The following is an 11672-nucleotide window of genomic DNA, read 5'->3' on the forward strand; positions in this document are numbered from 1 at the left end:
CAAGCCTGTGTTGGCAATCAGTGCAAAGCCATCTGCAACAACCCCCTGCCAGAACCACCCTTGAGCAACATCTCTCTGCCTGGGCATCTTGGGAGAGCATCTGCACGGGAATGGATGACACAGAGGGGCAGGCTGAGATGCAGCAGAACTTTAATGCGTCAAAAGAGGGAAACGAGGTCGATCCGAGTGGAGACCTCAGGGCAGGGAGCAGCTTTAGCAGGGGAGACACCTCCTGCCGCAGAGGCGGCCGCCCAAGCCGGAGAGGCCAAAGCCCCCGGAGGAGATGGGCACTCCCTCAGAGCTGAGGATGCTGCCAACGGCAGCGGAGGTGGAGGATCCCACGGCGGTGCTCTGCGGGAAGGAGCTGAGGATGGGGCCGGGCAGGGTGACCACCACGGGGGAGGGCTGGATGACGACGGTGGAGTCCTGGCACTGCCTGACACAGGGCTCATTGCAGCTGTTGGCCAGCGGGGTCGGGCCGCAGGGCTGGCATGGCAGGCACTGGCTGTAGCAGGACATGTCTCGGGGCCGCAGGTGCACCTGGGAGAGAGGGCAGGGGGAAGCAGAGCAGGGGAGATGGGTGAGGAGCAACCTGTCACCCCACCACGAGGGAGCCAAGGCACGAGCTGGAGACATAAGCTGGAGGCTGTGTACGGAGACCCACAGGCTTCTCCTCAGCCCGGAAGAGCCCTACCGTGAGCTACCAAGCCCAGGGAGATCCCCTCCAAGCCCATAGATCAGGAGACACCTCAGCCAAGCCCCAGCTTCTCTCCATAGCAAAATTTCTGCCCCCTCCCCTCCCCCACGACAAGCCGCTCCAAGACCCTGCATGGGACAAAGGGGCACGTATGCGTTGAGATACACTGGAGGAGAACGACGACGAGCAGGAGAAAGGGCTTCAGACTCACCTTGTTCCCAAGGAGATGGAGGCGAGAGGAGTGGATGAGAGAGGGAGGAGAAGGGCACGCTTTTATACTGCTCCTGCACCGCCCCAGGCGCACAGTCACTGCACGCGGGCACTAATTTTCCAACGGACTCACCTCCAAAGCAAAATATCCTACTTAATGGCACAGGTTGTGCTTTGGTTTCCCTCAACGCTGCCATTACATTTCCTCATTTCTGACACGACCATTAAGCCATCGCGGCTCTTTTGAAGTATCGGGGTGAGAGGCCCAAGCATTTCCTGAGCTTGGGCTCAGTCAGTACAGGCAGAAGATGTTCCCGCGATTGCTGGAGGGCTCTGTGCAGACGGAGGACATCAGTCTCAGGAAACGTGGTGAGGTTGTCTTCAAACCCCTGTGCAGGAAGGCGCGCTTGTCTTCCCACCAATGCAGTCCTCTCCTGAGTGCCCAAAGGCTTCTCCGAATGAGGACATGTCACATCCTTCTCCCTCCCTGCCTGCCGCCCTGCTCGCTCCAGCAGTCACTGATCATTGCCCCTATAGGCAGGTGGGCTGTGCTACTGATTTCACATGCCTCCACCCAAGGAAAGCTTCTCCTTCTGGGACGACACGGTATATTTGGCAAAGTCATCCCCTCTCATGGCAGTCTCTGGGGGTCCCCAAGCAGTGCCGACAGCAGGCTTGCGGAAGGAGAACACTGCCCTCCCAAAACCTCTGATTACTCAACAAGCCCTGTGGAGTCAGCTTCCTCCCCTCTCACTGCCAGAGGGGTGTGCTGGGGCTCGGGACAACATCTTGTTCCTCCCACTCTCCTCACACCACCGTGCACGTTGGCCGCATGCTTTGGACCCTGACCAGCATGACACACAAAGGCCTGGCCACTTTTCCAATACACGCTGACTGTCCTGCAAGCCCCGCGAGCTACGGGAGTGCCGGCAAGAAGGTGAGGCTGAGGGCAATGGCCGTTGGGGCTGCCTGGAGCTGTGTGTCTGGGCACAGCCCAGTGCTCAGAGCTCGTTTTCCCAGGGCAGGGAGGGAACTGCCCTGTCCAGAAAGGAACTCAGCCCTGCATGGGACACGGGCCTGCAGACAGCACGCACTCCCAAGGGCATTCCCTTGCCCTCCTGGAACGCGTCCCAGCTGCCTCCATCTCTGCAGGGCAGGGAGGCGCATCGCCTCCTCGATGTAGTCTGAGAGCTGGTTTTGTACGCAGGGCCCTTCTGAGCACCTCCCCTCCCGCGCATCCCCAGGCACGGCGCACTGCAGGGTCCTGCCAGCCCTCACTCCCCGGGCCGTTGGAGGAACTTTTCTTGCCTCCCCACTGGAGCTGGTTTGTGCTCCCGGCTGAGGAGGCCTTTGGGGCACGGGAGGGGAGGCGTGCTGAAGCCCTAATGCCGGGAGAAGATGTATCGCCTGGGACCCAGGGATGAGTCCCAGCCGGTGGGGAGATGTTTTCCGCAAACCCTTCTTTACCTTCATGAAGGTCCTGCACCAGGGTTGGGGCAATCCCCTGTATCAATACAGCCTGGAGGATGAATGGTTGAGAGCAGCTCTGCAGAGAAGGACTTGGGGATACCGGAGGTTGCAAAATTGGACATGAGCCAGCAAAGTGCGCTTGCAGCCCAGAAAGTCAATCCTTTACTGGGCTGCATCAACAGAAGGGCGGCCAGCAGGTCGAGGGAGGTGGTTCTCCGCTTCTAGTCCGCTCTCACGAGACCCCACCTGGGACACTGTGTCCAGTCTGGGGTCCCCAGTACAAAAGAGACGTGGACCTGATAGAGCAGCTCCAGAGAAGGGCTACAAAAATGATCACAGGCCTGCAACAGCTCTCCTATGAAGAAAGGCTGAGGGAGTTTGGGTTTTTCAGCCTGGAGAAGAGAAGGCTCTGGGGAGACCTTATTGCAGCCTTTCACTACTTAAAGGGGGCTTTTAAGGAAGTCGGAGAGAGACGTGAAATCAAGGCCTGTAGCGATAGGGCAAGGAGCAACAGCTTAAAAGTGAAATAGGGTAGATGTAGATTGGACACAAGGAAGACATTTTTTATGATGAGGGTGGTGAGACACTGGAAAAGGTTGCCCAGAGAACGATGGGATGCCCCATCACTGGAAGTGTTCAAGGTCAGGTTTGACGGAACCTTGAGTAACGTGATGCAGTGACGTGACAGATATCCCTGCCCCTGGCGGAGGGGTTGGACTAGATGATCTTTAAAGGTCCCTTCCAACCAAAACTATTCTCTGATTCTATGGGCCTATGGTCCTATGATAGGCAGCCCACTGCACTGTGTCCCTCCCTTTGAGGATGCTATGGTTAGGATGGGTTCTCCTGGCCTCTCCTGGGAAGCTAGTGCCTATGTCTTGTCAATACCACATTCCTTCCTGACTACTTGCATCACAGTGTCGAGCTTAACGAGGAGAAAGAAAAAGTGTGCACCACAAAGTGGATGGTAGTCACTGAACTACGTCGGGTAATTCTAACCAGACCCAAAGAGGCGGACAAATTTAGAAACTAGAGGATCACCCGATGCATGACTAAGCACACTAAATGCAAGCCTGTGTTGGCAATCAGTGCAAAGCCATCTGCAACAACCCCCTGCCAGAACCACCCTTGAGCAACATCTCTCTGCCTGGGCATCTTGGGAGAGCATCTGCACGGGAATGGATGACACAGAGGGGCAGGCTGAGATGCAGCAGAACTTTAATGCGTCAAAAGAGGGAAACGAGGTCGATCCGAGTGGAGACCTCAGGGCAGGGAGCAGCTTTAGCAGGGGAGACACCTCCTGCCGCAGAGGCGGCCGCCCAAGCCGGAGAGGCCAAAGCCCCCGGAGGAGATGGGCACTCCCTCAGAGCTGAGGATGCTGCCAACGGCAGCGGAGGTGGAGGATCCCACGGCGGTGCTCTGCGGGAAGGAGCTGAGGATGGGGCCGGGCAGGGTGACCACCACGGGGGAGGGCTGGATGACGACGGTGGAGTCCTGGCACTGCCTGACACAGGGCTCATTGCAGCTGTTGGCCAGCGGGGTCGGGCCGCAGGGCTGGCATGGCAGGCACTGGCTGTAGCAGGACATGTCTCGGGGCCGCAGGTGCACCTGGGAGAGAGGGCAGGGGGAAGCAGAGCAGGGGAGATGGGTGAGGAGCAGCCTGTCACCCCACCACGAGGGAGCCAAGGCACGAGCTGGAGACATAAGCTGGAGGCTGTGTACGGAGACCCACAGGCTTCTCCTCAGCCCGGAAGAGCCCTACCGTGAGCTACCAAGCCCAGGGAGATCCCCTCCAAGCCCATAGATCAGGAGACACCTCAGCCAAGCCCCAGCTTCTCTCCATAGCAAAATTTCTGCCCCCTCCCCTCCCCCACGACAAGCCGCTCCAAGACCCTGCATGGGACAAAGGGGCACGTATGCGTTGAGATACACTGGAGGAGAACGACGACGAGCAGGAGAAAGGGCTTCAGACTCACCTTGTTCCCAAGGAGATGGAGGCGAGAGGAGTGGATGAGAGAGGGAGGAGAAGGGCCCGCTTTTATACTGCTCCTGCACCGCCCCAGGCGCACAGTCACTGCACGCGGGCACTAATTTTCCAACGGACTCACCTCCAAAGCAAAATATCCTACTTAATGGCACAGGTTGTGCTTTGGTTTCCCTCAACGCTGCCATTACATTTCCTCATTTCTGACACGACCATTAAGCCATCGTGGCTCTTTTGAAGTATCGGGGTGAGAGGCCCAAGCATTTCCTGAGCTTGGGCTCAGTCAGTACAGGCAGAAGATGTTCCCGCGATTGCTGGAGGGCTCTGTGCAGATGGAGGACATCAGTCTCAGGAAACGTGGTGAGGTTGTCTTCAAACCCCTGTGCAGGAAGGCGCGCTTGTCTTCCCACCAATGCAGTCCTCTCCTGAGTGCCCAAAGGCTTCTCCGAATGAGGACATGTCACATCCTTCTCCCTCCCTGCCTGCCGCCCTGCTCGCTCCAGCAGTCACTGATCATTGCCCCTATAGGCAGGTGGGCTGTGCTACTGATTTCACATGCCTCCACCCAAGGAAAGCTTCTCCTTCTGGGACGACACGGTATATTTGGCAAAGTCATCCCCTCTCATGGCAGTCTCTGGGGGTCCCCAAGCAGTGCCGACAGCAGGCTTGCGGAAGGAGAACACTGCCCTCCCAAAACCTCTGATTACTCAACAAGCCCTGTGGAGTCAGCTTCCTCCCCTCTCACTGCCAGAGGGGTGTGCTGGGGCTCGGGACAACATCTTGTTCCTCCCACTCTCCTCACACCACCGTGCACGTTGGCCGCATGCTTTGGACCCTGACCAGCATGACACACAAAGGCCTGGCCACTTTTCCAATACACGCTGACTGTCCTGCAAGCCCCGCGAGCTACGGGAGTGCCGGCAAGAAGGTGAGGCTGAGGGCAATGGCCGTTGGGGCTGCCTGGAGCTGTGTGTCTGGGCACAGCCCAGTGCTCAGAGCTCGTTTTCCCAGGGCAGGGAGGGAACTGCCCTGTCCAGAAAGGAACTCAGCCCTGCATGGGACACGGGCCTGCAGACAGCACGCACTCCCAAGGGCATTCCCTTGCCCTCCTGGAACGCGTCCCAGCTGCCTCCATCTCTGCAGGGCAGGGAGGCGCATCGCCTCCTCGATGTAGTCTGAGAGCTGGTTTTGTACGCAGGGCCCTTCTGAGCACCTCCCCTCCCCGCGCATCCCCAGGCACGGCGCACTGCAGGGTCCTGCCAGCCCTCACTCCCCGGGCCGTTGGAGGAACTTTTCTTGCCTCCCCACTGGAGCTGGTTTGTGCTCCCGGCTGAGGAGGCCTTTGGGGCACGGGAGGGGAGGCGTGCTGAAGCCCTAATGCCGGGAGAAGATGTATCGCCTGGGACCCAGGGATGAGTCCCAGCCGGTGGGGAGATGTTTTCCGCAACCCTTTCTTTCCCTCCGCGGAGTATTCAGGAGAGCTCCTCACCACTGCCCCGTCTCCTTGGCCAGGAAGATGAGGCCTCTGCATCCGTTCCCTTCCACGCTCCCACTCTCTCCCCAGTGCTGACCCTGCCCCCGCGGGCAGATCTACCCGGAGGAGGTCTGTGGGCTCTAAGATCGTAGCATAGTTCTGTCCCCAGTCTGTACTGATGCAAGACGTTCTTCCTTTCCAGGTGCAGGACTTGCCATTTGTCTTCCTTGAATGCCATGAGGCTCCTGTGGGCCCATTCCTCCACCCCGTCTAGGTCTACCTGTACGGCAGCTCTGCCCTGGAGCACATCAGCTGGTATGTACGGGTCGCCTTTTCCCAGGCAGGCCTTGATTTGATGCCCACCCGCTGCTGCAAAGGCTCCCCCTCCTTCCTTCAACTCTTTCAGAGTCCACAGCGGCCTGGGAGACCTTGCAGGTGAAGACTGAGACAGAGAAGGCATTGACTCCCCACAGCCTGCTCTCTGTCCGCTCTTCAGGAAATCAGCTGCCCCACTCAGCAGCGGGCCCACATTTTCCTCCATCAGTCTTCAGCTGCTCTTGTAGGACTGGATGTTGCTCTTGACGCTTGTGGCCTGTTTCTCTCGATGCCCCTTGCAAGACTCAAAGCCAGACGAGCTTTGCTTTAATATTCTTTGCTCGCCTGTGTGGCCCTTTGCTGCACTCCGGGATGGCAGTGCGTCTCTCCTACCGAAGAGCCGCGAGCTCGACGCATTTCATGGCAGTTGTGGTCTCAGCAGTGCTGAGCAGTGAAGAGGGACCACCTTCCGCCATCTGATAGCAACCCTCTTCCTCATGCAGCCCAGGATGCTGTTGGATGCCGTTGCTGCAAGGGCGCAGGGCTGCCTCACGGTGTCCACCAGGACCCACGTCCTCGGCTGCAAAGCTCTTTTGCAGCCCATCGGCCCCAGCCTGTAGTGAGGTGCATGAGGTTCTTCCTCCCCCACTGCAGGACTTTGCACAAAGAGGTGTCTGCATTTCCCTTGGCTGAACCTCAGGACATTCCTGTCTGCCCATGTCTCCAGCCTCTCAACATCCCTCTGAACAGCAGAGGACAGCTGTCTGCTCGATCAACGCCCTCCTCCCCCAAGCTGCGTCTCATCTGCAGACTTGCTGAGGGTGTCATCCTCCCAACCCCGCAGGTCATTAAAAAAGGGCTTAAACAATACTCACCCTAGTCTGGATCCCTGCGGTGCACCAAGAGTGACTGGCCTCTGCCTGGAATTGGTGCCACTCATCACGACCCTTGGGCACCAGCAGCCCTGCCAGATTTCAATCCCCTGCACTGCCCTCGTCCCCAGCCGGTATTTCATCAGTTGGCCTGTAAGGATGGTTACAGCAGACAGCATCAAAAGCCTTGGTTAGATGAGATGAACAACATTTGCTGCACTTCCCTCACCCACCGGAGCCAGGCACGTCACCAAAGGAGGCCGTGAGGTTGGTCAGGCCTGCTTTCCCCTCCATAAATCCATGCTGACCACTCACGATCCCCTTCTTGTCCTTTCATGTTCGGAAAAGGCTTCCGGGATGATTTGCTCCGTCACCTTTGCAGGGATCGAGGGGACGCTGACGGGCCTGTCATTCCCCGGCTCCTCCTTCGTGCCCTTCTTGAAGACAGGAGGCCCACTGCCTCTCTTCCAGTCCTCAGATACATTCCGTGACTGCTGTGACTTTCAAAGGGAGTTGAGAGTGGCCTTGTAGGGACACCGTGTCACTCCAATCTGTTCAAATGTTCCCACACCTGATCCTCCTCTACTCTGAGTAAGTCTTCCCGGCTCCAGGCGTTCCGAGGAATGTCAGGAGCCCGAATTCTCAACAGCAAAACCTACCAGGAAAGACCAAGGCCAAGAACCCTTTGAGTATCTCCACCTTTCCTGTTATCTCCTCTCCTCAGGCAAGCTGCCCCGTTCAACGCTGGGGTTGCCTTTGCCCAAGCTTTGCTTTTGCTGACGACCTACCTGGAAGAAGACCTTCTTCTTCGCCTCCATGTGCTTTGCCCGATTCAACGCCAGGTGGGCTTTGGCTTTCCTAACCCCAGCCCTCCATACTCAGGCAGCCTGGCAAACGTTCTCCCCAGAACAAACGGGCATCAAGAGGAAGGCAGACAAAACCATTGGCACAGCCTGGCTGCCCAGGGATGCAACGGCCGGTCACTGTTGCAGCGAGCTGAGAGACAGGGAGGAGAGAGAAGCACGTGGCACATCCTTAAAAAGAGGAGCCTTTGGGTGCTCTGCTGACGTGTGCGGTGCGGGGCAGTGCTGGGCCGCTTCCTGCAAAGGGAGTTGCAAACAAGCGCACTTCACTGCACCAAGCCAACACCCCCGGCCTGCATGGGACCCCTCCAGCACTTGGGACTCGTTGTCTTCTGCCCGCACGGACACGATTCTGCCTGGGATATCCTTTGGCCTCTCATCCCAGCACGTGAAAGGAGCCTGCATGGCAGACCAGGAATGTCAGAAATGAGGAAAGGAAATGGCAGCATTGACGGAAACCAAGACACAACCTGTGCCATTAAGTAGGATATTTTGCTTTGGAGGTGAGTCTGTTGGAAAATTGCTGCCCGCGTGCAGTGACTGTGCGCCTGGGGCGGTGCAGGAGCAGTATAAAAGCGGGCCCTTCTCCTCCCTCTCTCATCCACTCCTCTCGCCTCCATCTCCTTGGAACAAGGTGAGTCTGAAGCCCTTTCTCCTCCTTCTCCTCCTCCTCCTTTGGGATTTCTCAGCGCATCCTTGCCCCTTTGTCCCATGCGGGGTCTTGGCACTGCTTGTCGTGGGAGAGGGAAGGGAGCAGAAGGTGTGTCATGGCTGGGTCTTGGCTGCGGTGTGTCCTCAGCTATGGGGAGGTGGGTATCTCCCTGGGCTTGGTCACTCTCAGCGGGGCTCTTCTGAGGGGAAGGCGAAGCCTGTGGGCCTCCCTACACAGCCTCCAACTCTCGTCTCCAGCTCGTGCCTTGGCTCCCTCGTGGTGGGGTGACAGGCTGCTCCTCACCCATCTCCCCTGCTCTGCTTCCCCCTGCCCTCTCTCCCAGGTGCACCTGCGGCCCCGAGACATGTCCTGCTACAACCAGTGCCTGCCATGCCAGCCCTGCGGCCCGACCCCGCTGGCCAACAGCTGCAATGAGCCCTGTGTCAGGCAGTGCCAGGACTCCACCGTCGTCATCCAGCCCTCCCCCGTGGTGGTCACCCTGCCCGGCCCCATCCTCAGCTCCTTCCCACAGAGCACCGCCGTGGGATCCTCCACCTCCGCTGCCGTTGGCAGCATCCTCAGCTCTGAGGGAGTGCCCATCTCCTCCGGGGGCTTTGGCCTCTCCGGCTTGGGCAGCCGCCTCTGCGGCAGGAGGTGTCTCCCCTGCTAAAGCTGCTGGCGATGGCCCTGGGGAAGGCCCCCAGGCACCCACAAGATGGTACCGCACTGGCGACAGAGCATGCGCTTGCTGCTTTCAGAGGGGCTGAGCAATCCCAGCACCCCGTGCAAAAGGACGGGGCCAGCCTGGGCTCTCGGAAGGCATGGCCCATGCCGGCCTTTCCCCTCGTCCACTCTCTCCTTTCCCTCCCATGTCCTTGTCCTCTTGTGCTCCCCTGGGCTGTGAGCTCCACAAAGGCAGCCTAGGGAAGACCTGCTGGCCCTGCTCCCTCTGTGGGGCAGGCAGAGGGACACCTGGCAGGACCTCTGCCACAGCTATGGGGCGCAGACTCCTTTCTGCCTTGGCGCTCCCTGCACTGGGGCCTCCACTCGGATCGACCTCGTTTCCCTCTTTTGACACATTAAAGTTCTGCTGCATCCTAGCCCATGCCTTCGTCTCGTCCTTTCCCCTGCAGACCCTCTCCCAAGATGCCCAGGGAGAGAGATGTGGCTCACGGGTGGTTCTGGGAGGGCTGTTGGGGACGGTGTTGCAGTGATTGTCAACACACCTTTGCATTGAGTATGCTTAGTCGTGAATTGGGTGTACCCGCTCGTTACTAAACTTCTCTGCCTAGGTGGGCTATTCCGGGATAGAATGACCCAACGTAGTTCAGTCACTACCATCGCTTTGTTGTGCACGCCTTTTCTTTTTCCTTGGGAAGCTCAACATTGTGAAGCCAGTAGTCAGGAGGAGCAGGGATGAATGTGTTACTGACAAGGCAGAGGCAATACCTTCCCCGGAAAGCCTAGGGAACCTCTCCTCACCACAGCCCTGAGATTTAGAGTTACGGGGTGAGGAGAAGACCAGCTGGAAAACAAAAGCCTGAGAACAGTAAGGGAACATACTGCCACAGCATCTTTGGGAAAACATTGTCCCAACAGCTGGGGTCCACAGGTCTTGTGGTCTTCTAGCTGCTGCAGCGATGCTTTTTGCAATCGTTTGTTTCCTTCCACAGAGCATTCCAGAGAGCTCCTGCATACTGCCTGTCTCCTCAGCTGGGAAGCTGAGCCCCTCCTCCTCATTCCTGGCCCTGTCCCCAATGGGCAGAGGCACAAAAAGGCGGTCCTGGGGCCATAGCATCATAGCATAATCACGTTGGAAAGGACCTCCAGAGGTCATCGGGCCCAACCCCTTGCTCCAAGATCAGTCAGCCATGAGCGTCCAAGGCGGGTGACTGCACAACCTCCCCAGGCAACCTGTGCCACTGCTTGACTCTCCTCTTGGTGAAGACCATTTTCCACCTATCGAGTCCAAACCTCTCATCTTTCAACGTGAGCCCAGTGTCTCTAGTCCTCCAGCCACGCACCGCCACAGTGTCGAGCCTGGATCTGTCTTCTGGGGGACCTCACCACAGCTACTCCAAAGCTGCTCTTAGGGCTCCCACCAAAGCCTTCTCTTCACGCTCAGCAAGCCCCGTGCCCACAGCCTCTTCTCCCCAACCAAGCGCTCCGGCTCCTCACCAGCCGGGACACCCTCTGCTGAACTCACGCCACTTGGTCAAGGTCTTTCTTGCGTTACGTCATTCTTGTATTAGAGCAGCGCTCTAGATGCCATCAGGTGAGTGCTGAGCACAGTGGGATAGTCACTACCCTCTATCTCCTAGCTCAGGTCCTGCTCATATTGCCCAGGATGTTGAGGACAGTCCTTGGTGTCCAGGAACAGTGCTAGGAGTCGCACCTGTTTTGATGGCCTTACCGCAAAAGCACCTTTTCCTGGCCCTGCTTTTGGGCTGCTGCTTCTCAGAGGCTCAGGGATTCGTGGGGAGACAGGGCTGGTTGCTACCAAGCCAGCTGCCAAGCGGGGCTCTGGCGGACGTGTCTCTTCTTGTCCAGCTGTGCCCTGCAGCAGTTCAGCAGCTCCTCTTCCTCAGCTGCCAGTCTCTCTGCAGCCTTTGCTGCTGGTCACCGCACTGCTTTGGAGAGCTCCTGGACAGCCCTCCGAGACACTCAGCCTGCACCCGCTGCCTCTCTTCCTGCCCTATGTCTCTCCCTGCCTCCCCCTCTCCAGAAACTTTCCCAGGAAGCCCTGGGCGCAGACAGGGAAGGAGCAGGGCAAGGACCACATGCACTGCCTGGGGGCCTGTGTTGTGTGGTGACCAGCACTAAGCACCCACCAGCTGTTCTCTCGATCTGCTGTCTCAGTGGGATGGCGGCAGAACTGGAAGAGCAAGAGAGCAAAATACCACGGGGTCAGGATCAGGACACTCTAAGACGGGAAGGGAAAAAAGAGAAAAAGACGAGTGAGGGTGCAATCACCCACCACCTCGCACCAGCACACCGATGCCCAGCCGTTCTCCAAAGAACAGCTACTTTGGAAAGACTGCCCACAGTCTTTCAATTAACAATCATTGTGTTAACAACCACTGCAAAACCATCTCCAACAACTCCCTATCAGAAGCACCCCGAGGAAACACCTCT

At 58.1% G+C, this 11672-nt stretch overlaps 2 protein-coding genes across 2 annotated transcripts; one reads left to right on the top strand and one right to left on the bottom strand.

Annotated features, from left to right (window-relative positions):
- Positions 1 to 213: 213 nt before the first annotated feature.
- LOC127026734 (feather beta keratin-like) lies at positions 214 to 7359 on the bottom strand. The gene is made up of 3 exons (XM_050912046.1): positions 7338 to 7359; positions 909 to 1006; positions 214 to 540 (listed from the first exon to the last, which is right to left on the bottom strand). The coding sequence occupies exons 1-3, from the start codon at positions 7357 to 7359 to the stop codon at positions 214 to 216; spliced, it is 447 nt and encodes a 148-aa protein (XP_050768003.1).
- Positions 7360 to 7379: 20 nt separating this feature from the next.
- LOC127026735 (uncharacterized) lies at positions 7380 to 9207 on the top strand. Its single transcript, XM_050912047.1, has 4 exons — positions 7380 to 7549; positions 7747 to 7864; positions 8448 to 8519; positions 8881 to 9207. The coding sequence occupies exons 1-4, from the start codon at positions 7380 to 7382 to the stop codon at positions 9205 to 9207; spliced, it is 687 nt and encodes a 228-aa protein (XP_050768004.1).
- Positions 9208 to 11672: the final 2465 nt, after the last annotated feature.

The sequence above is a fragment of the Gymnogyps californianus genome, chromosome 28 (genome assembly GCF_018139145.2).
Source record: "Gymnogyps californianus isolate 813 chromosome 28, ASM1813914v2, whole genome shotgun sequence".
Classification (NCBI taxonomy): domain Eukaryota; kingdom Metazoa; phylum Chordata; class Aves; order Accipitriformes; family Cathartidae; genus Gymnogyps; species Gymnogyps californianus.